General features: G+C 43.0%; 1 protein-coding gene across 3 annotated transcripts; it reads right to left on the reverse strand.

The window, feature by feature from the left end:
- Nucleotides 1-479: 479 nt before the first annotated feature.
- adgrg1 (adhesion G protein-coupled receptor G1) lies at nucleotides 480-25,341 on the reverse strand. 3 transcript variants are annotated; one of them, XM_030376207.1, is made up of 15 exons: nucleotides 24,890-25,341; nucleotides 17,158-17,252; nucleotides 15,759-16,018; nucleotides 15,367-15,571; nucleotides 14,675-14,723; nucleotides 13,281-13,395; nucleotides 10,641-10,763; nucleotides 10,216-10,332; nucleotides 9,766-9,808; nucleotides 9,541-9,647; nucleotides 9,079-9,194; nucleotides 6,341-6,600; nucleotides 5,991-6,090; nucleotides 4,823-5,097; nucleotides 480-2,645 (listed from the first exon to the last, which is right to left on the reverse strand). In XM_030376207.1, the coding sequence occupies exons 2-15, from the start codon at nucleotides 17,222-17,224 to the stop codon at nucleotides 2,512-2,514; spliced, it is 1,971 nt and encodes a 656-aa protein (XP_030232067.1). In that variant the 5' UTR covers nucleotides 17,225-17,252; nucleotides 24,890-25,341; the 3' UTR covers nucleotides 480-2,511. The 3 variants fall into 3 exon arrangements, with proteins under 3 accessions (XP_030232067.1, XP_030232065.1, XP_030232066.1); XM_030376205.1 differs by having other exon boundaries at nucleotides 14,675-14,726; XM_030376206.1 differs by having other exon boundaries at nucleotides 14,675-14,726; nucleotides 17,158-17,318.
- Nucleotides 25,342-26,944: the final 1,603 nt, after the last annotated feature.

The following is a 26,944-nucleotide window of genomic DNA, read 5'->3' on the forward strand; positions in this document are numbered from 1 at the left end:
GAAACAGAAAGAGGACCGAATTGTGCTTTCGACTAGAATAATAGCCAAAGTTTCAATTATATGCTGTATAGCCTACCAAATAGATGTGTTGTCTATTTAAATTCTAATGGAAAAAAAAAGTAGTTTTTGTTTATTATTATTTGTCACTTGTAACACCTAGGCATAGCAAACAGTATGCATATATAACAAACTTGTTCTGTTTGGCCAAAAAGGTGACATTCAGTGATGAGATAAGAGCACAGAGTTGAAAGAGGAACCGAAAAAAAAAAAGTTAGCTAGAGGATCCAAATCTTGTTTTTTCAAAGAATTCAGTTTCTCATGACTGCTGGACAGGGTTTGGAGGAAAACAGTGGTTCTAAAATGGGCGGTTTTGACCTTTAGGCAGGAAATGCCCTGTGCTTATGTAATGAGAGAATATGGTCCTGCGGGACAGCAGCAACACAAACCACTCACAGGGAAAACACACGCACAAAGACTGGTATTACGCAACCCCCATAAGGAATTTATTTTATCAAAGCCCACAAATTCACAAAACAAGCAATAGGCCTATTAATGAGATATCCTAAAGAATCGCTAAACAACCAAAAAAGTGCCAACATCCCAGGATCACTTAACCCCTTCAGTGAAGACATGCTGGTCCATACTGCCCTAAAGGCGAACTATTAGGGTGTCAATTTTGAAACACTAAGCGAAACTGAGACAAATGGCTTCAAAGTTTTATGACTGTCCAGCCATTTGTTTCGTAAGCAGATGAGTGGAAATTGTATCAATAAACAATGATCCAAAGAGGCATTTGATCCCTAAAAAAAAATGGAATGGGAAGTGCGGTGGAAAATCACAGTTTTGTTTTTTCCAACAACAAAAAAATACATTTATTGGAATAATTTTTCTCTTATTATTTTTATTTAGATGTATAGGCCTATGTATTAAAGATAACGATAATGAGATTAAAAAGTCGATGGAAAAAAAAAAGTATTATTTTGATGGACTATCAACCTCATCGAGTTATCCTAAGATTACGTAGGCCCACTGGGTTCCTCCTTTTCATCATCATTTTAATCTTGTACAAACATCTTCATCTCTTTGACTGGTGAACAGAGAACCACGGTATCTTCATTGTTGCAGATTCTGCATTCTGGGTTTTGTATTTTTTTTGTAGTTACTGCCATTTTTTCAAACTTTTTATCCTTAAAAAATAGTAAAATTTAACCAAGATAATTTGTCACTAAATCAAACATAGATAGACTACAAGATAATTTAGATTCATAACTACACTTTGCCCACAATTGTAGTTACAGCGGTTGGCCTTTGTAAGGCAGTATAGTTCTAGAATGTTGGGTCAAGCTAGGGCTTCTTCAATATTAACAGATTAGGAATCCATCAGATAAGGCTTTGTATTAATATATCTAAAATAAAATACAGACAAGGTGGGTGGAGAAATCAGACGATATAGAAAATGACTGAATTAATAAATAGTCACTCAATGTACAGTAGATTATCTAAAAAACACAAATATGTGGACAACATTGCAAATATAAAAACAAGTATAAAAATCATCAGTTATGGAAAATGTGTTAAAAATATACAGCGTAAATAAAAAAGGAAATGATTAATTTGATTCAACAGTATTATTCTATACTTGAAATGTACTGTAATTGACGGAATCAGCTCAGTGTCGGCAGAAATTTGCCAATCCAAAGTCCCAGAGAGTGAGAATGAAAAGGTGCTAGGGGACATCACAAAGCTTGTTGAAAAATAACTAAAGTGCTGCTTCAAGCATAAAATCAAGTCTTATGAATCACAAAAACAGAAAGGAAATATACAAAAAAGCTTATCAGAGGTTGAAATAACACAGCTTGTCTTTAAGAAGATGAAAAATAAAACACCTTTGGAGTATTACCCTGAAAAAATTCAGTTGAATCTCTTTCATATCCATAAAACAATTTAAAAATAATAATAATAAAAATAAATCCACTTTAAACCTTATGAACTAGACTCAACCCAGTTCTGATAGAGTTTGTTTGAAGTACAGGCCCCAGTCCTGCACTGTTGAATGGCGGTCAAGAAGGAGCCGGCCGCCTCAGCCCCTCGTCACAGACCAGACCGCCTCTTCATTTGCCTATGAGATACTTCCTGGAGTACAACACAGGGATGGCTTCTCTCGCTCGCCACCAGTAGAAATAACAGCGCCAGTGTTTGATACCTTAACTCTGTATGCACCTTTAGTTAGAATCTCAAACTAAAGGTGACATGGAAACACTTTTAACAATCACAATGAATTTAGACCAGAAACAAAAATGACAGATGAGTAGATACAAAGGAACTGAAAGCCTCCAAGGTCTCACGCCTCTAGCGTGCCAACCAACAACACCACTGCTTCTTTTTTTAACCACCTCTAACCACATTGACATGCACGGCCATACAAAGGCCCATGCGTCGTTGAACCACAGGTCTTGTCCGCTATTTGTCCTTTCGTCTCCAGTGAAGTGGTGAGGCCTCTGGCTTCTCTTGCTACTGTTTCTCCTGGACTTGTAGCATCTGCTGCCTGGCAGAGCCGGTCAGGCTGCTACTTCCCAGGGTCGAGTCTCCCTCTTCACGCCTCTTCACCCAGCCCAGCACGTAGAAGCGCAGCATCAGGAAGAACCCTGCACGGGTTAAGCACATGGGAATCAGGGATCAGACTGCATTCATCTCAGACGGGAGGTGCACATGGGTAGAAAGTACAGCCCAGTGATAGAAATCAAAGAGATAAAAAAGGGAGAAAAGGGTAAGCATAAAACATATATAGATACCTAATATGACTAGAATCATTTTGAATGTAAGTCCAAAAAAATAAAAGTGTGTCCCGCAGTCCACTGCTGCCACCTAGTGGGGGTCAGTGTCTCTCATCCTACGTCATCCATCCATTTACCTGGCTCCATGCACCTGCCGACAATCTTCATCAGCACACATCATCGTTGTATCATTGTTTACACTTAATAGTCAGTACTTCGTCCCTGGCCCTTCCATGTGTCAAGATTGTTGGTTATAGGGTTCTTACCCTAAACAGTCTTATCCCTCCGTTCATTCTGCCGACCCGCCTCTTGCTGAATCCACACCTGTCCAACTACCCGCCTGTTTTCAAACCCTCACCTGTCCGACTACCCGCCTGTTTTCGAAACCTCACCTGTCCGACTACCTGCCTGTTGCCTAACCCTCACCTGCCGGACTACCCGCCTGTTGCTGAACCCTCACCTGTCCGACAATCTGCCTGTTGCCTAACACTCACCTGTCCGACTACCCGCCTGTTTTTGAACCCTCACCTGTCCAACTACCCGCCTGTTGCCAAGACCTCGCCTGTCCGACTACCCGCCTGCCATCAAGCCCCTCGCCCCTCGTTCCCCGCCTTTACTTATTTGTTGCCCTCAGTAAAACCCCTTTTCAATCCCTCTCTGTGTCAGTGTCTCTGTGTTGAGTATTTGGGTCCACCTGCTCTACTTCCCCATAACAATATGCTACACTATTGAAACTACCCTGTAGTGACCACCACCAGGAAACCCACTAGAACAACCAGGTTAGCTTGCTTTAGGGAGGGGATGTCTTTACTGCTAATTTTTAGGCTGTATTGATTTGGAAGAGGAAGGGGCAATGTCAAACATTTACTCATAATCCTCATTATGGAGAAGTTAATCCTAAACCATGAACCAGACATCATTAATTATTATACCGGATACATTAACTCATGAATCATGACTTTTGCCTCAAGTGTGCAATAGGCAACAAGCTGCCCTTTGACCCTAGACTGCATTTGACGAGGTCTCAGGTGGCTGTTAGTCCTCCAACAATAGGACAATGATAATGTATCATTATGTCCAAGACTTTAGATGCTAAGAAATATGTAAAATATTTGTACACCACCATGGTTTGCTTGTTTAAATTAATATATAAAGTTATAATGTGTAAGATAACACATTATCATATTGATGACACATCCATGAAGTACTTTTAACTGTAAATACTTGCTTAATAATAAGTCATGCATGTTGCATATCCTATTCAGGCAAATCCAGTTGGACACATCAATAATAAAACCAATGATTTTAATATATTTTTAAATGAAGAACTGTGTGGTCCCAACAGGATACACACTTAAGATAGGACGGAGCACAATGACCGTAAAGGATACATGTTGTACTCTGATAAGCGCTAAGGCCTGGATAGCAAGGCAATTCTTTCGAACTGATACCACCAACTGCAGGCTGAACGTCTGTGTCATAGCATACTGCACAACAGAAGGCAGAAACTGTCAAAGCACACTACACCACAGCAGACTGAAAGTCTGTGGCAAAGAACACTACAGAAGGCTGAAATTTTGTCAAAGCACACTACACAACGGCAGGCTGAAAACAGTGTCAAAGCACAGTACACAACTGCAGACATTGTCTGCCAGGAGTTCATGCCAGGAGTCACTAAAAAAGTAGGCTCTTCAAACCAACCAACTCAAATTTCAAGAGAATGGTTTCTGAGGTTGTTTCTGTTGTAGCAACGTGGCTATCGATACTTACTAACATAGACAATCCAACAACTCTAAAACAAATGAAGAAAACAGGGTCACATAGAAAAAGACTATTGACCACCTTCAATTTGTCAGAATATGCATGGAAAGATTGCTGAAATATATATATTCATAAGGAAATATGTTGTGAAATAATATATATTATTTTAACTTAACTGAAATCTGTAAACATTAAATACCTAATACATGATAACAAACGCCCCTACGACGTTGACCATAATGACCATCTCAGAGACAGAGAGAGACACTGACAGATCTGCTGCTCACCTTGAAACGAGTTGAGGATGCAGGACAGGAAGAGGACGAAGGTGCTGAGGGGTCCAAAGTCCAGGAAGCCCAGGCCCCAGGTGGTCCCGAAAAGACAGCTGAGCCCCCAGATGCTGAGGAAGGCCACCTTCTTGTGCCTCCACTCGTTCCGGGTGCGGATCTTCCAGTAGACCAGGAAGAGCATGAGCAGGCCTGAGGACACCAGGCCCACCAGCATGCTGATGTTGATCAGGTAGTGGGCCAGCAGGGCCTGTGGAGTGTTCTTCATCCAACACCTGGAGGGGGAGGTACAAGGGTTTAGTCCAGAGGGTGCTTTGACTCCGAGGCAGAAAGCTCTGGGTTTGAACCCCCTTGTCCACCGTCTACCAGAAAGCATACTTGAGCAAGAAGCCTAACCCAACCTTCTAATTAATGAATTTACTGTTAGTGAGACTTCATATCGAACAATCTGCTAAAAACGAGTAAATAGGGTATCAAAGTAGGAACAGTGATTTCATTCGATGATGGGATATAGTAATGCACCTGGTGATATTTTGATTGGGCTGCTTGGGGTTTGTAATCTATACGTTGTTGGTTTTCCCGATTTTTATGTTCATGTTGTGTTATTTAGCCCCACTGTATGCTTTCCCATTTGGCCTGGAGTGAATTAGACAACGGCCAGTATCTTCTGTCCCTGGCTGCCGGTCCTGACTCCCGATCCCAGCTGCCGACCACAGACTTACAGAGAGTACCGGAAACAACACAGGGGCCTCCCACCTATGATATAAGGACAGTTGCATTGCGGGGAGGGGGTGGAACTGTGTTTTAAAGCCTCAGTGAAACTGTTGTCGGTCACTCTGCTATAGAGGAGACTGTTGGATGCATACATTTAAAAGGTTATATTCTACAAAAAGAAAATAACCCGCTTCTTCTAAGTCTCCTCTGTCCTAGACGCAATATCTCATAAAGGAATTGCCAGGACAGGTCGCAGGATAATGTCATGTTTTTCCTGCTTTTGCAATGAAACCTGGGTGGTGTTTATCTCGACTTTTGAGTCTACATGCACAACCCCCACACACACACACACAGACACACACACACACACACACACACACACACACACACACACACACACACACACACACACACACACACACACACACACACACACACACACACACATACTTACATCAAGTAGGGGTTGGAGGGATCATCGCTGGGCACCACCTCCATTATACCGTAAATGTTTCCTATGGCTACAAGGATGAGGACTGGAAGAGCTGGTAGAGCTGAGAAACACGTTGAAACACCGTTACAGTTTGTACTCATATACTTATTTAACCTCTATCGAAATACATCTCCTAAAAATGAGCTACGAGGTAGCCATGTTACCATCTACTTCAGAAAATATTAAGAAAGAGAACTATGTTTAAAAGAAAATGGGTACATTTCCACAATTGACCTTTTCTACTCACTGCAGCATAACGTGCAAAGCTGCAACTCAATGGAAACGTTACTACAGACAAACATGTGACTCACCAAAGCCTATCAGGTACCAGAAGAAGGCCCTGGGGGAGGGGCTAAACACCATGTAGACCATCCAGAAGGTGTAGAACACCTCTATGGCCATCCAGGTGAAGGAGCTGAGCAGGGCGTAGTGGAGCCCCGGCCCCACCCAGCGGCAGAGCCCCTCCCCTCCCACGTTGGCCAGAGTCCCCGTGAAGAAGAAGAGCAGGTTGAGGAGGAAGAGCGACACGGCTAAACCCAGGTGGACCGGGGAAGACTGCTCCTTCGCTCTTCTGGAGAGACGGAGGGAGGGAAATGGAGAGGGAGAGGGAGAGAGAGAGAGAGAGGGGAGAGGGAGAGGGAGAGGGAGAGGGAGAGGGAGAGAGAGAGAGGGAGGGAGAGAGAGAGAGAGAGAGAGAGAGAGAGAGAGAGAGAGAGAGAGAGAGAGAGAGAGAGCGAGAGAGAGAGAGAGAGAGAGAGAGAGAGAGAGAGAGAGAGCGAGAGAGAGAATGAGAGAGAGAGAGGGAGAGAGAGAGAGATGCAGAGTCAGAGACAGAGAAGTAAAGGGACAGAGATAGCAACAGACAAAGGGGAGCGGGAGAGAGAGATAGACAACAGAGAGAGAGAACATTACATAATTGTATTAGGTAAACAAACAACGATTGTTTTGGCATTGATCATATTAATGACATTATATAATTCCAAAATCTCTGCATTATGAAGAATTATTATAACATTAATCTTATAATTAGTCTGAATTGATATCAACACAAATTAGGGCTCTACTGTTGGACCTAAAAATAGACATGTAGGAACCAGAGAAATAATTCATGAGCACGTGTGCAAGTAAAGAAAAACACCAACTGTAGAATTCCACTTTTCATTAAAACACATCCAATACCACGGAATGACCAGCTGGCACAATTTCGCAACCAAAAACAGTGGCTACTGCCGATATATTACTCGTAGACAACTGTTAGATTTAAACAGCAAAGATAGAGACATGTTAGAAGTCAACAACAACATAGTTCATTGCAGCAATTTCAAATTCCAATAATACACGCGCAGCCGAAATGTAATATTCTAGACTAGAGAGTATGTGCCAATCAATGGAACCTTACGCGGAATCAGATAAAGTCGGCGCTTTGCTGCGCAAAGTGTGTTTCAGAAATCAGCACATTAAGATAAATGTAGTTGTCACACAAGCTATTTTGGATTTTTGTAATATGGAATTATTTCAGGGGGGGAAATGCCGTGAAAAAATGTATGCACAGTGCGTTCAGGATTAGGACTGATATATATGTCGGCCTAGGCCTAATCAATTGCGTTTTAATATCTTTAGCATTCATATTATTGCACTCTATTGTTTTCGTAGGCTACTCTGCGGTTGGCCTTGATGGGGAGATATTTTAACCCTTTTTAACCCCATTTTCCTGCGACATTCCTGCGTCTCCCCCTGCGTCATAGCCTGTTTCAGCACCGTGTCAGTGGACATGTACAATCCTACGAACGTCGTGAGTGCAGCGAATAAGCGATCATGTTAAGAGGAGTTTCGGGAAACGCTCCAAAGAAATTTACGATGGTTCGCAAGATCCATCGTGAGAATGATCGTACGAGCGAAGATCCATCGTTATCGGGACACTGGGCCAAGGACACTGGGAGAGATTTTTAATCACAATGATGATTATTATTTTTCAACTAACCAATTTGCAGTTGCTTGCATTTTAAAATGTCAATGCACTTTTCAGCCCTGAATAACAGTAAAAAGTATTTAATAATTGATTTGCATGCATAGTATACTACACTTTCCATGAACTATTACCCCTGTTACCATAAATTGACTAATTTTATAATGTAATCAAATGCTCACACACACATGTGTGAACAACATATCCTGACATTTATACCCTGAAAATCTCCTGAATAATACTACCCCATAGGTAGTATTTTTTCTGTAAGAAATGTAAATGACCTTATATGTGAATGAGGAGTAGAAATGACAGTTCTGCATGTCATTAAGTGGCCCCCTATATGATAATCAGCCTGTTGCCTTTTGTTCGCTGAATGGTTAAAAACTATTAAAATGTTATTACTGCTTTTAAGAGACATTAGTGGTGAACGAATGTTATACGTTGAAAAAATTATAGGAAAATTCTAGTTCTAATATCATCCAACCCTAATGATGAGTCACCCACCAAACACAAACCTCAAACACTAACCACAGACACCTGGGCACCCCACCCATGGGTTTCTCTTCATTCTGCCTTTTCATGTGGTATTTAAACTTGCTCCTGTGTGTGTGTGTGTGTGTGTGTGTGTGTGTGTGTGTGTGTGTGTGTGTGTGTGTGTGTGTGTGTGTGTGTGTGTGTGTGTGTGTGTGCGTGCGCGTGCGTGTGTGTGTGTGTGTGTTTGCGTGTGTGTGTGTGTGCAGCCAACTCTGACACTTCACACACTCTCATGTATGTATGTATGTATGTATGCATGTATGCATGTATGCATGCGTGTGTGTGTGTGTGTGTGTGTGTGTGTGTGTGTGTGTGTGTGTGTGTGTGTGTGTGTGTGTGTGTGTGTGTGTGTGTGTGTGTGTGTGTGTGTTTGTCGCACAAGCAGTATAAATACTATGTTTTCAATTGCTTATTGATAAACTATTTTATCCAAACATTTTTCCAAATAAATGTCTTTGTGTACTCCTACATGTTTCCTTTGGGAGCACATGGGAAAAATACTCCTTGGGAAAAAGGTTGGTGTAGAGCCGTGGATGGAGGCAATACCGTTTGTTGCAGAGGAAGATGATGAGGGCAACACAGCTGATGGTGGACACGGCGTTGCCCAAGGATGTAATGACTGTCAGGGCCAGCAGGTGGGGCACAGTTCGACGCTCCAGTCGCTGGAAGAGCCCAAAAAGATTTTGCTCAACAATTACATCTCATCAGGGTTATCCATCTGTCTGTCTGTGTGTTTAAAAGACCACATTTTTAAAATTGTCAAATAATTGTTGGATCCAATATGATTTGGAAATCCAAATGATCTTTTGTTGCTATATTTTTAGTTTAATTATTACTTTCCTGAGCAAGTAGCCGTGTAATAAGCTGGATCATGTACACAGCGAGATGGTCAATATGGTCAATTTTGCTACATTGACCATATATGCTGGATGAAGTGACTTCATCTGCCCCCCTTCAAGAGACACAATGATAAAGACAAAGATGCATGCTGTCTCCAAGGCAACTTACCACCATTATGGTGAAGTATGTCAGATGGTTGCATTGGCACTCTGTTTTCTTGGCTCCCATGTGTACTGTCACACATCCATCCTCCTTCCAGTTGACCTTCTGTGGATCTACAGCAACACAGGGTTTGTATGAAAGACCGAGGCGGCACATGGTGTATACAGGCAGGCATGAGGTCGTGGAGATGCTTAATGGAAAGGGTTTCTATGGTTACGATTTGATACACACCTGTCTTGGTGTCCCACGAGACACATTTTCGTGAATGGGTTTTCTGAAAATGGAAAGAATATTGGGATTCAAAATGCATTGGTTGAAGGTGAAAATATCTTCAGGCTAGAAAAAAATTGAAGTATTATTAAACTGCGATCTGCATCAAACACAATATCACATTGCAGAAGAGTTTGAACCATTCACAGCATTGGACTTATTTGGACCAATGGAGAACGCACATGGAGAGCCTTGACAACAAATGGTCAAACTCTTCTGCAATGTTTTAATGTTTTATTTTTATGTTTTATCGCGGTGATTAATCACTTATATTTGAAATTAGTGGTGCATGACAGAGGCCTTGTTAACAGATTTATTGTCACAAATTCACACTTAAAGGCAAGCTGACATTTAAAAACTGATATACTGATCCCTATGTGGATGCACACATGTACCCACACATTCACTTACATTTAAGGCGTCGTGGTGGAAACCAATCCTGATGCGTTCGCTCAGATTAGTGATGACTTCATTCTCCACGGTAATTCCCACCACATCCTCCAGTATTTTCACATCCCTCTTCGGCTCCTAACACACACACACACACACACACACACACACACACACACACACACACACACACACACACACACACACACACACACACACACACGTAATTAACCTGCAATTATTTACAAACAAACAAAATATTTGTGGGTTCAGTGTGCGGGTACAAAAGGTATTTTATCTTTTGGCTCCACGCCTGAGCTTTTACATTCTCAGGAAATACCACCAGTTCCAGATCAGTAGAGTCCTGTTCAGACATGCCCCCTGTCCTACTCCCTCTTAAAGGAACAACCAGGTCCTGTTCTCTGACAGAAGGCCATGGGCTGTACCTGGAACAGAGTCTTGTTTCTGAAGAAGGTGCACACCAGCTTGGCTCTCTTCCCGGGGGCTGGTTTCAGAGAGGCGGGGAGGTGGATGGAGGGGAGGGTCTCTGGGTCCGCACCGTCGGGGGCCTCGAGGACAGAGAGACAGACAGCGTTACCTTCATGTGACCGTAGGAGGAGGATGACACACTGATGAGCCATGAACAGCACCGTGTGGACTGAGATGTTCAGTTGTCAGAGCGCTTGACTCTCAGGAGGTTCTGGGTTCGATCCCCAAACTGCTCCTAACGGATCCTTATGTTTATTTGTGTTTCTTTTTAAAAGGCCTCGTTATCAATGTTGCGTAAAAAAATATCTGTGGGTAAACCGGGGGAATAGTCAATTTGTGCTTGGCTTTAAAATATGAACAAATCCGGAGTACATTTTTGCACAGGCTGTGACCATGCGCACAGCATGCAATAGACAGAATTGGAAAATTACAAAATATCGCAAACATGGCCAATTCATGCTTTCGTTGGACAACTTCTAATCTATCTTGATTCATTTGACTATTTTGCCTATGGCTGATTTAAGAAATGTTATAGAATAACAGACTCAGTTTGAGGTTTGCATGGGAAATGACAGATCTAGCGTTCTCAGAGGATGTCGTGTCTTCAGACAACGCCCAACTTCTGGTGGTCTCAAAGCCACTGTCAGGTGTTTGGTAATTGGGACTTCTTAGTGAGAATACTGAGAGAACTAACAAGGTTTCCCAGAACTCATTAAGCTTTTTCATTTCAAGTCCTTGACGGTATCATCCTTTTACACACACAGTAGCCTAAATTGAATTTGAGATATGAAGAGGGCCTTCCAATCCAACATTTCAGAAACATCACAGCAGTGATAGACTTCAATCACCATCCGACAATGAGTCAAATCACATAAACAGAGAATCATCGCAACCACCAATGAGGATGTAGATGGGCATCTCTAGAGGACATGGTCAGCCTAACTCTTTCCTCCACCAGTTCGGTCAGTTTCGCGCAAATAAGCGAACACTCCCGCGCTGCGTTGTATTGTTTAGAAGAGAGCACAGTGGAGAGTGTACAAAGTGTTTTCAAATAATTAATTACATGCTCTGTTTGATGTGTGTTTCATTCGGAAGAGCCGATGAGATGGACGTCCTCCCACTGGCTGGCAGTAAATGGGTCTACTTGTTATTATTGTCCAAAAAAGTGCCACAAACATACAAAAGTAACCTTGTGGCTGCTCAATCATTTCTAACATCCAACTGCATTGTAAGGTGATTTGATCATTTATTTAATCCTGCAGTGTACACTGTTGTTTCTTCCTGACCTCTGTCGGCTCTGTGTTCATCCTGGTGCGAAACCATGGCATGAAGGGGTAGACCTCTACTCAATTACTTGCAGGTTAACAGATATGAGTAAAGGTGAGGTTTATCATTGGAGTGGAAATAAATATATATTGTATGATTATTAGTTTTTCATAATAGCACAACGTTCTTTTATGTCCTGATGACGGTTCCTGACCTTCCTAGCTCTGTTCTTGACCAAACTAGCCCTGTTCCGGACATTTATAGACCTTTTCCCGAGCCCCAGTAGGCTAGCCCTGAGACTGTGCTGGATAACCCTGTTCCTAAACTAGCAGATCCTCTTGTTGAACTTCCTAGCCCTGTTCATGACCATCCTAGCCCTCTTCGGGACCTTCCTAGCCCTTTTCCCAAGCCTGAGCCGGCTAGCCCTAAGCCTGAGGTGCCTATCCCTCTTCCTGAACTTTCTCCATCGCACCCCCCTCAAACCATGTGGGGTGTGTTATGAAACAGTCCCTCCCCAACCCCATTCACTACCTGTTGTTCCTGTGCCATTTTGTGTAATGTTTGTCCCCTGTGTTGATTAGTAATTATTTTGAGCTGTTGTGGATTGTGTGTGGAGGAAAGCTGAGCATCAGATCTTTGTCTACAAGCTCTTACAATAAACCATCCTCTGTCCTTGTCTGGAGGAGCCCAGTAAACTTCTCATCATGTCTGGCAACCACATAGGCAATAGTGCATTGTAGAGGTGCTTCATCGTTGCATAGATATTGTATAGACCGTGTAATCGCGGTCTGAAACTTTGGTGGTAATTTCCACAAGCATGAAAGTTCCACCCCCTCGCTCAAGCGAAACCTTCACCACCCCTGCACACAGGCTTGCTGCCCCGGATGGGAACCTCTCCTTAGGTTTGTTCAGTTTCGTTTTGATGTTGTTGGGGCTATTCTGCCATTCGTTCCTCTCTGCGGTTACCTTTTCAAAGAACATTTTATTTTCAAAGGTACTCTCCAAACTAAAAGAGGAAGTGGTACTGATGAGTCAACCAATTAAATTAGTAAAATATGTAAAACTTTTTTGGTTTCTATATATTTTAGCTGTGTATGTGTGTGTGTGTGTGTGTGTGTGTGTGTGTGTGTGTGTGTGTGTGTGTGTGTGTGTGTGTGTGTGTGTGTGTGTTTGTGTGTGTGTGTGTGTGTGTGTGTGTGTGTGTGTGTGGGCGCGTGTGTGCGTGTGTGTGTGTGTGTGTGTGTGTGCGTGTGTGTGTGTGTGTGTGTGTGTGTGTGTGTGTGTGTGTGTGTGTGTGTGTGTGTGTGTGTGTGTGTGTTTTGGTGCCTTACGGGGGCCTTGAAGTCAAAGCCCTGGAAGTTCTCCTTCATCTCCACCACGGTGGCGTTGGTTTTCGGCAGAGTCACGTTACCCACCACATGAGAGCCCATCTCGATCCCCTTGGTGCTAGACACACACACACACACACACACACACACACACACACACACACACACACACACACACACACACACACACACACACACACACACACACACACACACACACACACACACACACACACACACAATTAATGATTGTGATGATATACAGTCACTTATTGGAGTTGCTATACTGATCTAGATGAAAATATCAATGAGAAAATCATGGTACAATGAACAGTTAACATATAATCATATTTGAATATTAAAATATCAGGTATGAAAAAGTCATGATATGAAATCTAGATTAGGTAATGCAAGAATAGTGGCTGCGACTGCAGGTTAATGATCTGAAATGATTGACTAAGAACGGTGCATGTGAGCCACGACCATGTTTGTGGACTGGTCTGTTCCCAACAAGTAGTATGGCTGTTGCCTGGTCCCTACACCAGGGGTGTCTTTGAACCAAGATCAACTTTTACAGTTACCAGTCTGCCGAGATCTAGCAGTTCAAATAGGGAGCCGTATTACTGGTAGTCTACACAAGTAGCCACATTGACACCTTCGACGCCTACCCTTCCCTCCGCTCTGCATGCGTTCTCGTCACTCCCTACCCGCTTGCTTACGCTTCATCACCCTTCAAGCTCCCTATCAACACATATTACGCACTGCCTCTTCCCCTCTGCATGTTCAGCAACGTTTGTTCAGTTGGGTGTCACATTTCTCGACCCGGTATTTGCAAACCAAACTGCTGAAATTAAAGTTCTGTCACAAAACAATATTGTTTTGTATTGTTTGTATCCTTTTTGAGTTTGTTCACAAATATCACAGAGCTCTCATAGAGGGTATACAGTGTATACGTGCATATACACCTGCTATATACATACCGACTATACCACTGATTCAAACCAAACGTTTTGTACCTTATATACTGTATGGTCAGAAGGTTTACAAAAGGCAAACATTTTAATAAACTTGTTTGTATTTGAACGTGTCAAGACCAGAAAAGATGAGAAGTCGTGAAGTTCTGCTTCACACTTTAAATGCTCATACCTACGCACGTAACGCACCTAACACATAACTCTTGTGACAGTACACCACGTGTGACAGTACACCACGTGTGGGAATTTTTTGTTGAACTTGAACTGTGAGACTTCCTCTGTCTTCGCAGCTACCCAGCTTTGATGACGAAGAGTCTCATACGGCTGAGCACGTTTAGGAAGGAGAAGTGGTTCCTGTGAAATAACCCGTCATGATCACATTTATGTGGTGAGAGAATGGAGAAGAAAGGAGAAGTAAATTACATCTTCACTTGGTTGGATCTCTGGCTGGCGTTGTCACAGGGCTCCTCTCCTGCTAAGAAGAAACAAGTCTGGTGATTATTATGTTGTTCCCCCCCTTCATCCTCCTACCATATACGTCTACAATGACAGACAGACACACACACACACACACACACACACACCCACCCCCACACACACACACAGTCTTGTGATTGGCATAATTACTGTTTACTATGTAGTGGTTTAACAGACGCTGCTTTTCAAAGCAAAAGTTTTTTTGGAGCGCCATGTCAACCTGGTAGATGAACAGGAACAGGGAATCTTCCCAAGGAGCTCTACAGGTAGTCTGAGGACATTGGAGTTGGAGTCCAGAACTCTTCAGATGGGAGTCAAACGCCCTAGCCACTGGAAAATCCGCCCCCTCAATTAAACAGGAGACATTTATCCATCTACCAATCCAACTATTCACCCATACATCCATCAATACATCGACCCATCCATCTATCTGCCAAGTCTTCCATCCATCCAGTCATTTAGCTCCCCATCCATCCACCCATCAATCAACTACCCTTCTATCTATCTACAAATAGTTCCAACCACCCTGCCAGTCACTTATCATTCCATCCATTCATCCAGGGTCCAACATATTTTTTCATTCACCAACGCGGTGGCAGATGTCAATTTTGAAATCAATATCCATCCAGGATACTTACTGCAGTTGATGGGTTCTCCCAAAAAGACGTAGGCTGTAAGCACTTTATCCTTGAGTCGATCTCCTTGGACGGAGCCGTTGGCGATGCCGTACTCTCCGTCTGGCCGGTTCGCTCCCTCAGGCGACAGATCTAGGCACGAGCAGGTCTGCGTGCACGAGGGCTCGCATAGGGTGACTTTCTGCTCATGCAGCTTCTGCTCGGGAAGCTACAGTCAAAAAAAGAAGTACATTGTACATTGAGTGTTGATGTGACAGTTGAATGACAGTTCTGAAGCTCACATTAATGATTTATTTCCCGCCATCCACACTAGTTTAATCATCGGGAATGAATAAATACAGGCCCTCATTCCTGATGATGTTACAGATCATAGGTTCTAGCGTGGCCTCACATACCTCCAGCCAGAGGTGGTCCTTCAGAGGTTCCCAGTGCACACAGAATTTGGTCCACAGAGCTACCGAGTCAATCTTCAAGGACTTGGACCCGGACTTGGTGCACTGAGAGGTGATCTGTCCGACCACCGACAGTGTACTGTCATTGGCCGACACGGTGATGTTCTTACAGCCGGGCGAGAGGTCGTAGTTCAGTGTGTGGGTGTTGTTGCCGTGGCGCCAGCTGCCACAGAACTTGAAATTCGTGTCGTCTGTGCAGGAGCCTGACGAATGGAGGAGACGCAAAATAAGTGCGCTGTTAATGACGCCTAACTGCACGCGGTTAACGCAAACAGTGGGGGAACGGCAGACATACTAAAGGTTAGTGCAAAGTCAGACTAGACTCAGACAGGTCCAGAAGGGAAAGCATATCCTAGCCCACTATGTGGGCGCATGGACATTGGGGGCATAGGTCTGATGGTTTTGGTTGGTAGTTTACAGGTACTTTAGCTTTATTGAAAGTATTGCTTTCAATGAGCTTTGAGTGTGTTAGACTACTACAGACGAAAGTATGCGGACCTGTCTGAGAATAGAGAGACATAGATAAGACCTGATTAAGGACTAAACCCCACACTTAAGGACTGACTATTGTTAAACTTGTTATTTGTTATTTATTTAATTAATTTTTCCATTACTTCAGGGACCCTGCACATTTGGCACGTTTATATTTATACTTATATTTATATTATACCTCATATTTCATCATATTTATTTATTTACTTAACACACAGGTCACCTACAAACGGAAAGTTACATGTATATAGTATGTTTATTTTATCTTATTCAAATAGTTTTGTACTATAATTTTATTTAAAATTACTAAATTTATTGTATATATTTTTCGCACTTTTCGCACTTCTCTTTTCCCACTGTACTACTGGTCACCTGTGAATTTCTCCCAAAGGGGATTATTAAAGAACTATCTTATTTTATCTTATAAGGGTATAGCGTGAGAAAGAGGGGACAGAGAGATGGACAGATAGCAAGAGAGTATGGGGGACAGGGTGCAGATAGCCAAGGAGAGATAAAGAGGTAGCGAGAGAGAAAAAAGATAAGACAGACAGGTAGATGGACATGCAGAGAAAGGGGGGGAGTGGGGGGGAGTGATATATAGAGACTGGGGTAGAGAAAGATAGAGAGAGAGACAGAAAGAGGGGCTAGGGAGAGAGAGGGAGAAGCATGAGAGAGTAGAAAGAGACGGATAGACTGATAGATATATAGAGTGGGGGATTGGATAGACAGAGGTAGATATATAGGAGAGAGAAAGGGAGGGGGATTTATACACAGAGACGGAGGGGTGGAGAGAGAGAAGGGAGAGAGCAAGATAGTGGAAGAGGGCGAGGTAGTGTTGTGGTTGTCTTACCGATTGAGCAGCCCACCAGCAGCAGGAGCAACGTCAGCAGAGACCTGTCCGTCATCCTGGTTTCCATGAGACCCAGAGGAAGCCAACCGTCGCCCCTGGAGACAAGACGAGCCGGGGGTTACTGGGGGAGCACGGTGGACAGGACCCACTACTGGACCAAGCTGCCAGATAAGATATGAAGACAATATTTCAAGCTTCATGCAGCATAACAAACATACCCTTCATGTTTCTAATTTATATGGAACCGTCGCACCAAATTCAAAACTGGCTGGATAATGGAAGGACAAGATTTATTTAGTGAATATAACGAGTGCTCCCTTCATGTTCATTACAATGTGCGTCATGTAGCCTTTTTAAAATAAAGAACTCTGCAAGCGAAAACAGGTTCAACGTTTTTCCTTTTCTGATAGCATTGTTTCCCCGAGGCCTGTATTGCTATCTATAGTCTCTCCTATCAAGATTACAACCGGACACAAAGGCTCAAAATACACACATTGGCTTGTTCTAAGCCCTTATCAATGGAAACAGTATTCCCCTCCAAGTGGACAGCCAAAGCACTGGCACACATACACACACTCACACAGTACACAAGCAAAAACCCTTTCTTATGCCTAACTGAAACCTACATTTCCTGGTAGATTTCTCTAGCTTACAGAAATCCCGCCAAAGCCTTTTGGGTAACTTAAGATACTTTACATGCAGTGCATGGTCTTTCCCCGGGTCTGACTACTGGCTTGTAGGAAAAGTTCACCAATGCATGTAAATGGGAAGTAGAAAAACGGCACCATGGTTCAGCCACTGCCGCCATCAAGTTGTGTCATGCTTGAAACAAGTAATGGGAACCTGTTAAACCATGATTATACAACCCTACAGACAGAGGAACTTGTTAACCGCAAAGAGAGAGACTGAGAAACGAAAAAAGAGATACAAAATGAAGAGCTACTAAAAGCTAGTGGAAATAACACCAGAAATTGGATAGAGAAGCTACCTAGTTCAACTTTGTGATTCCATTCCAAACAAAGCAAACAACCAAATGTCCTAAAGGTCTTTGTTAAATCTTGCTACATGTTTAGCAAATCAATTCCAAACGCGATAATGATTCCTGAAAATAATAATAGTTCACACACACACACACATTTTCATATTGGGTAAATTGTATTTCCACGTGGGGTGCCTAGGAAATGTGTAATTTTCATATTATCATTTTCGGTAAATTGTGGTTATTGTTTTCTTACATTTTTCCCCTTCATTCTCTGTATGAGTACCAAGCAGATGTCATGTCAAGTGTGACTTCACACTTTAGTTCAAATATTCACACTACAGTCCCGGCCTCCTACACAATATGCTACATATCTATTCCAATGCATAATTGCCTTCACATTGCACTTTCTACAATGCATTTTCTTTACTTTGCCTTTATTTTCTTCTACGTATCTATCTTATTTTATTACTTCATTTTATTGAATGACTATGTTTCAATGTGTAGCACTTTGAGTCCGCCTCGTGTATGAAAAGTGCTAAATAATTGAAGTTGCCTTGCCTTGCCTTTATGGTTCACTTATTTGAACTGCTCAATAATGGGGGAGTGGACATAAATACAATGATAGACATCTTTGGTCCAGTTGTGTTTATATGTACAACTGTCCTGTTAAATATGGCTCTTGGTATCATGTTCCCTGCACAGCCGTTTGACTCCTCCTGTATTCTCCAGATTCAAAATACAAAAATTTGTTGGGGAACATGGAAGACCTTAGCAATCCAGACAATAGCAGATATCATAAACCAAGTATCAATATGCTTACATAAGGAACTAAAAGACGAACATGGACCATAAGATACGGAACAGTTTAGTAGCTACAGAAATAGGGGAAATTCTGAAAAAGGAAGGGGATAAAAAGAGGAGATTAATTAAGGACTACATATGGCATCCTTATTAAATTGAAAGCAATGAACAATTATTAGAAAATATACATAATAAATGGAATGTAGACTTAGACACAAAAGATACGGAGAGCAGGTGGAAGGAATGTTTGCGAAATAAGGTCACTACAAATGAAGACCTACGATTAATTAAATCCCAAGTAATTACACGAATATACTATAGCAGAGATAAAATACATGAATTTGATAGTAACTCCAGATAAATGTTTAAAATGTAGCACACAAAGTGCCTCCCTCATCCATGCCTTTTGGTTTTGTAGAAAATAAATTGAAATCTGGGACCAAATTGAGAAGTGGATGTCAAGAATCTGCAACATCCCTCGAGAATTGGAAAAGCGAAAGGACAATGTCGCAAGACAGCAATACACAAAAACAATTTGATGATGTATGGACTACAAGTAATGAAGCATTAAATGGAGCGGAGTCTTGGGACCAAACAGCTATCAAGGAAAGGCACTTTAGTACGTGTGATGACCAATGAATGTGGTGTGTGTATGGGAGGTGGATGTGCGGGGTAAGTATGTAGAAAGAACGATTTGAGAGGGTCGGTGCATGGGGGGTGTATGTACTGGTGGGTGGGGTGGCTGGCTGGGAGTGGGTTGGAGGCGGGGCAAGAAAGTATGTGTGGAAGTATGTAGGAAGAATTATTGGATATGGGTGTGTGAATGAGGGGAGTATGTGTGTGTGTCTGAGAACAGCATGAGTAAGAATGAAGGGGAAAAATATAAAAAGACACCTCCCAAAGATCATTATACTGTATGTTGCTATATTAGACCTAAAATGTACAAATGATTTGATGTAAAGTTATGATCTGGTATTTTGAGGGGAAGAATCAAAGAAGATGACCAGGTTTCATGTACACCGACTGGGAGACTGAAGCCTAAACAAGAGGGAAAGTACATACAATTTAGCTCAATTCAAAAGTCTAGATTTGAAGTCCCAGAGTGTCCCCACCCAGGTTAGACATCGACTGCACACACCGGGGACTTCCATTATACTACAATGTAGACCGAGGGGTCTGTGTGTCTGTGTCTGTGTGTATTTGATGCATGTATCCATGTTTTTCCTGCTTTGTTGGCACAAAACAGTGAGTTATAAACAACAACAATTTAATGAAAACATGTGTCTGTGGGGAAGTGTATAGGTAGGTGTCTTTGCATGCAATGGCATGTGTGAACGTAAAGGTGTAATTACACCTCAGCCCTCATATTTTCCCTCTCTCTCTCTCTCCTCCCTCCTCCCGTTTCTCTCAGCTCCGCCCCCAGACCCTTTTGCATTGTCCGGCTTTCAATGGAAACGGCTAAAGAATTTCCCTGTGTTCCCGGACCCACGCTTGGCCTCCAGTCCAAACTCTTGGGTGAAATGCCTGTGGAGTACCCTGTCCTTCACGTGCACGTCCTTCACGTACACGTGATCATTAAGAGCCAGGATTAGGACACTACATCCCTGGATGTCACGGGATTCGCAACGAAGGTTGAATTTTCTCCATTCATCGAGTTGTTTAGTCTGTCCCTAGAGCGGAGAGTGTAAGATCACATTACTAAGGGTGGACTTCTTCATTAGCTGTTCATGCAAATGGAGTGGCTCCATCTGAAAGGACAAGTAACATGATCCATACAATTACTACTTTTTTGGTTAACTATCTACTAGTAGTCCATATAGTATAGAATAGCAAAGTCAGCATTCGTTTTGTCAATTCATTTCTGTTTGGTCACACATCCATTGAGAAGGTACTGGGGTCCATCCCAGAAAGTCGCAGGCTACCCACCACCCCCATCTGCTCTTTAAAGACTTCTGAATATCAGTAATCCATTGTATGCTAGAAACATATGCTAAATTAACAAAGCAATAATCATATCAGAAGGTGCACCTATGTAGTAGGTAGGACCTTGCTTGTTGTAGCCCAAGATCTTTGGGGTGAGTATTCAACGAGGGCTTGAGGGCCATGCTGTACTATGCGGGACTACAACATCGCAACGTCCAAGCGTATAGATCTTATAATTAAGGAGATGTTATTAATGCGTTATGTAAACGTTAAACTCGTTATGAATACGGTATGTTTACAACCAAAGTTGGAAAAATATATATATTTTATTATTCCAGCGTATGCCAGCGATTCTCTATTTTTTTTATAAGTTTGGGATACATCATCCAAATCATCAAGGTGTGACCGGGGCACTGCACACATGAGGGTTCTGAACGGTTTGCTCAACCCCAGACTGATATGTTCTTCAGGTCGTACAGGATTGGGTTCATGTCTTCTTCATGTGGAACATTATATATTTTTCATGGGGAATGTGATTGGGATTATCTGTCATTCATGTCCATAGAGCTGTATCCTCATGAGATAATAAACCTCCACCTCCACCACCACTTCCAGCCTGCTCCTTTGGCCCAAGGGAGGAGGGGATCCATGAGTGAAAGGCTGACTCTGCCATCTGGATGTAGGCTTCTTTTACTGGCTGCTGTCACACAGTGGACTCCACATGGATGTAGGAAGGGCCAAGGCAGTCATTGTGTGTGGATGGACAGCCTTTCAAGGAACAGAATGAGAACCGTGACTAAGCGCTGCATGCATATTGAGGGCTGTCAGAGCCCATCTGGGTACCACTTTGGACCGGGCCATTAGCAGTCCTTTGCCATCCAAGAGTCAGTCAGAGTGATGTTCTCTTGCCATGCCTCACCCTGGTCCTGACAATTTCTCTGTATGTACATGCTGTAGTGCGTTCATTTCTAATCATCAGCTCAAACCAACACACATCTAGATGAAAACCTGTTTACTTGTTGATACTTACTTCTCTAAACCCAACCCCCATGCCATGGATTCATTCCCTGTTTGTTTCTCTCTCTCTCTCTTTGTCTCCTTGCCAGGAAATGTGATGCTTCATCGCTGTCTGGTTATTGGCAACGAAGGGATGACTAACTCTGAGCGTTTGTCAGAGAAAAACCAAACTATGTTCACGCTAGTTGGTAGACTGCATATTGCACGGTGAAGGGTGGCCACGCAGCCCAAACATGATGAGTCAGACCGAGAGAGAGATAGAGAGATAGTGAGAGGAAAAAAGAGGGAAAGGGATTCATATTTTTCACCCAGAGAGAGAGAGAGAGAGAGAGAGAGAGAGAGAGAGAGAGAGAGAGAGAGAGAGAGAGAGAGAGAGAGAGAGAGATAGGGGAGAGCGCCAGAGAGGGGGTAGAGGGTGGGCGAGAGAGAGAGAGGGAGTCGGTAGGAGACTCGGGGGGATGAATAAAGAATGTGACCTGCTCAGTGACATCACAGCTACTTGCCGATGAGTGGTCTGGTTCACACAGGTTGGGAATTTCGGTTAAACACAAAAGTTACGGCAAGGGTCTCGAAAAATATCGTCATGAACGAGACCATAAAGTGTTCCAATCTGTCCAACGCAGTCACAAAATGCTGTCAGAGCACAAAGCTAAAGTATCTGTTTCCTATATGAATGTGGTCGATAGGGTTTACATGTTTAAATGTGGTCGATAGTGTTTAAATATGGTCAATAGGGTTTACATGTGGTCGATAGGGTTTACATGTGGTCCATAGTAGTGTTAAATGTTCTTTTCCCTCTCTCTCCACCTCATCCCTCACTCTCCACCTCAAGCTGGTGTGTGGTGAGCGTTCTGGCGCCGATTGGCTGCCGTGCATCACCCAAATGGGTGCTACATACTGGTGGTGGTTAGTGAGGTCCCCCCCCCCTTCACTGTAGGCGTCTTTGAGCGTCTAGAAAAGCGCTAAATAAATTCAATTAATTATTATTATTATTATTTATATGTCTGATAATGTTGAACTAGCTAGTTGGGCTGGCTAATTAATAAGCTCATTAATATCACAGAAGAAGTGGCTTGTGCGCTACCGTTTTCCCTTGTTGTGTTTTTTTTGTTTTTTGCCCTTCAAACCATCGTCTTCGTAACCAACCAGGGTGAAAAGAAAGAATGTGCGAGGATAGCGTGACAAAAGCCGTTCTTTGTTGTCCGCCTCTAGATTGGGAGAGACAGCGAGCTGGAGTAGGGGTGAGGGGTCACTGGCTAGTCCGGCGTCTAGTTAAGCCGGGAGTTTAAAGACACACATGGCATCAACATGCAGCCGCACTCCCACACAGAACCCACCATTCGCCCACATCCGTGATTTGATAAAGCCCACACGCACATACATACAGACAGACATGCACCCCCACACAAAAACAATCATGCTGATCACTATACAGAAGTGAAAGTCCAATTGCTGCTGATTTAGATAAAAAATTGTTATCTCGATCAGCAAGAAAAAACTGTGTGCCGTTGGAATTTAGTGTGGGAAACCTACCTGATAAACCAAGTGATCTCTGAAGGCTTCCTTCAAGTTTAAATCGCTTGCTGTTTCATACCACTGAATAAATTGAAATCAAGCCCTGTTTAAAACAACACAACATCATCAAAGCTGAAACGCACACCTGCTCCTCTCAACCACCATTCCAGAAACAAGAAAGTGTCCCTCTCTGAGCGGGGATCGCCCCTTTTTAACCACCAGTCGAACACACAGCCCACTGTATCCCGTCTCCTCCGCTTCACAAGGTCATCGCTGTGTTGAGTGTGAATGGATGAATTACGTGCCACTGGTAATACACATGGGGTTAAACCGTCAGTCTCTGTCACAGTGTGTAGTCGAACAACCAGCCACACAGCAGCTGTGGTGACGGTGATACACTGCTTTGTCACTAGCATGGAGATCATGTGAACTCACAACAAACATAGGGTAGTAAACCTTCCGTCTTTTCGCGTTTACTAGTAGGGATAGTTTTACTTTTCAGTAGCAGACTCCCCCAAACCCCAGTCGGCACTTCGACAATAAGTCACAAGTTCGCCAGAGTACCGTATGCAGTTGGCCGGGGCAGGACTGTTTGTGACCGTTTTAAGTTGAGTCTGATGCTTTCTTACACAGATGATATGGAATGTTATGTTTGATACACATATCTGTAGCCCTTAGGTACACAACGATTTGGGAAGAAAGGCAGTAATGTTGGGTTACTGTGTGTGTGTGTGTGTGTGTGTGTGTGTGTGTGTGTGTGTGTGTGTGTGTGTGTGTGTGTGTGTGTGTGTGTGTGTGTGTGTGTGTGTGTGTGTGTGTGTGTGTGTGTGTGTGTGTGTGTGTGCCTGTCTCCAGGTCTGTGGTGAGGAAATTGGAGGAGCAGGTGGAATGCTGAAAATCCTTCCTCAGGGGCTATGAATAAATCAATAACACAATACACACACACACACACACGCACGCACGCACGCACACACACACACACACACACACACACACACACACACACACACACACACACACACACACACACACACACACACACACACACACACACACACACACATTAAATCAACCAGGCGTGGGTCTTAAAGGTGTGGGTCACATGGTTTTGCTGGCCATCAGGGGCTTTCTTTTTCTCATTATGAACAATGAAGTCGAAGCACAAAGGAGCGGGGTCGAACCTTTGACGTAGTAAAAACAGGAATAAAATAAAAAAAAATCAAGGAAATATTGCTGATCCCATAAGAAAAATAGGTGCTTGATTTTTTTTCAATAATAAATAAGCGGATATAATAAACATGTGTATGTAGGCCTACTAGCAATATTGTTGGAATACGGACGCTCCGCCGTTATAGGAACGTAAGCAAGAGTTTTGCAAAGAGCGATCTTAAAATAGGCCTACGTTGGCTCATCTGAACTCGTCGTTTGGCAGGTTCACCCCAAAAAACGTACATTACGTGTGTAGTTCAACCTTCTCATCCGACATAGGCCTACCTTATGTTAGAAGTGATCAGTCAGTGGTCGTTTGTCTTTTCCAAAAGGTGTGTTTGGTGATGTCGAGATCCAGCGGTAAGCTTGATCCGAGCTGCGTAAAGTTTCACCAACAATCGTGAATTTAACCCTTGAAGATGTGGCAGGATAGTAGGGTGGCCCACTCCAGCCCTCCGAGCGCGATCCCTCAGCGGGCTTTGCTGAGCTGAGCCGTGCGGGACAAGAAAAATATGCAAGACTTTCCGCGCACCAAAAGACGAAGACACTAAAAGCAGTCAAAGAAACATAACGCCCCGGCTCCCGTGTGTAATAAAATCATGGAACAACAGCCGTGGTGGGGATCAGTGCCAAGCGACGAGTATTCCACCAGAAGAAAAAAAAAAGCGAAGCCGGTCCTTTGGGAAAAGCTGTCAACGGGAGTAAGGTGCGAATGATAAAGACGGACTGGTGACAGCAGGGTGATCTGTCGAATAGAAAGTGGGGGAGGGACCACACGACATGCAAACGATGGTGTCGTTCGCCTTTTATTGACTATGAATCATAATAACATCTTCAGTCTATGAGATATTTTGTTTGTGGTTTGGCCAGGAACTTTATATTCTTATTGGACTGAAATTGAGATCCAGTTGAGGGCTACATGTTTGCAGGATTATTTTTAGACCAACACTATACCTACCATGTTTATTAACGGATCCACTTCAACGGATTTTACATTGGAGAGCAGCTGCAATGTTTGCTTATCTAAACTAGTCTAGTCAAACACACAGACAAAATAAGTGTGTGTGTGTGTGTGTGTGTGTGTGTGTGTGTGTGTGTGTGTGTGTGTGTGTGTGTGTGTGTGTTTGTGTGTTTGTGTGTGTGTGTGTGTGTGTGTGTGTGTGTGTGTGTGTGTGTGTGTGTGTGTGTGTGTGTGTGTGTGTGTGTGTGTTAAAAAGTGAGTGAGAGATGGGGGAGAGAGCGAAGCATGGCACCTGGCGGCTCTCTTTTGTGTCTACTGTCTGGAAAAGGATTTGTCTGTTGAATTGTGTCGCAATAAAAGCCCAACTGTGGGGTGGCTGCAGGTGTTTTAAAATTCCACCAACCCCCAGTACACACACAGACACACCCACGCACAGACTCACACACACATATAAAAGACATGTGTACACTGCACGCCTCCATAAACTTCCCTATAACATGAAAGCCAGAAGATTTACACCCAGCAAAGAGAAAGACACACACACACACACACACACCTAGAACGAGAAAGAATGAAACAATAAAAACGAAAAATTCCTCAGATAAGCTTTGAGACTTTTTGCCTGTGCAATCTCTCTCCAGACAAGGAAACAAAGCAGTGAATGATATGCTTGATGTTGGCTGTCGAAAGTTGAACGTGTCCATATAAAGTATTTGTATTATTTAGACGTTTCGAATGAGTGGAACTCTGGAGGTTGGATGAAAGCCTGGCTGGCCCCAGTACCAAATAAACCACTTATAACTAATACAAGGTTTTTTCATGGTTTATGTTATCTGATATCCTGTAATGATCTTAACACTTTGAGTCTGCTAAGAGGAACTCTCCACATAGAATTGAGTTGTTATCTGATGAGATCTGTCTATGTGCCCACATCACGTGTATCCGTCCATCCGTCCATCCTTGGTTGGGGGGTTGTTCTCTGGGTTTCTTCTCTGGGTTTTCGGGGTGTTATTCCTTTCCCGTGAGAGGGCTGAGGGTGACAGGGATGTTGTAAAATGTGGGCCTGTGAACCGTTAGAGGCTGTAACTTGGATTACAGACTATACAATTAAAATTGACTTTGAATATGTTTCCTATAGCTGAGGCAAACTAGCTTTTGTGTTAACTTAAAGGCCAAGAGTGTGGGCTTTGCCTCTTGTTAAACACCCAACCGTAAATCGTCTTTTGTGGCCTGCAGCTTCCTTTCCAGTTAGATTTCACAGGTCAACGGTAGCCCAATAAAACCTCAGAGGCTGCAAAAGAGATATTTTAAAAGGATCCTTCTCTGCACCTGCCTGAATCGGTCTGAATCTATAAAGCATCTAAAAAAAAAACAGCCCG

The sequence above is a fragment of the Gadus morhua genome, chromosome 14, assembly GCF_902167405.1.
Source record: "Gadus morhua chromosome 14, gadMor3.0, whole genome shotgun sequence".
NCBI classification, from domain to species: domain Eukaryota; kingdom Metazoa; phylum Chordata; class Actinopteri; order Gadiformes; family Gadidae; genus Gadus; species Gadus morhua.

Coding starts and splice junctions, on each gene's coding strand:
- adgrg1 (XM_030376205.1), bottom strand. CDS start 17,224: ATGGAAACCAGGATGACGGACAGGTCTCTGCTGACGTTGCTCCTGCTG. Junction 13,396..14,674: donor AGATCCAACCAAGTGAAGAT/GTAATTTACTTC, acceptor GTGTGTGTCTAG/CACCAAGGGGATCGAGATGG. Junction 6,601..9,078: donor ATCTTCCTCTGCAACAAACG/GTATTGCCTCCA, acceptor CCGTCTCTCCAG/AAGAGCGAAGGAGCAGTCTT.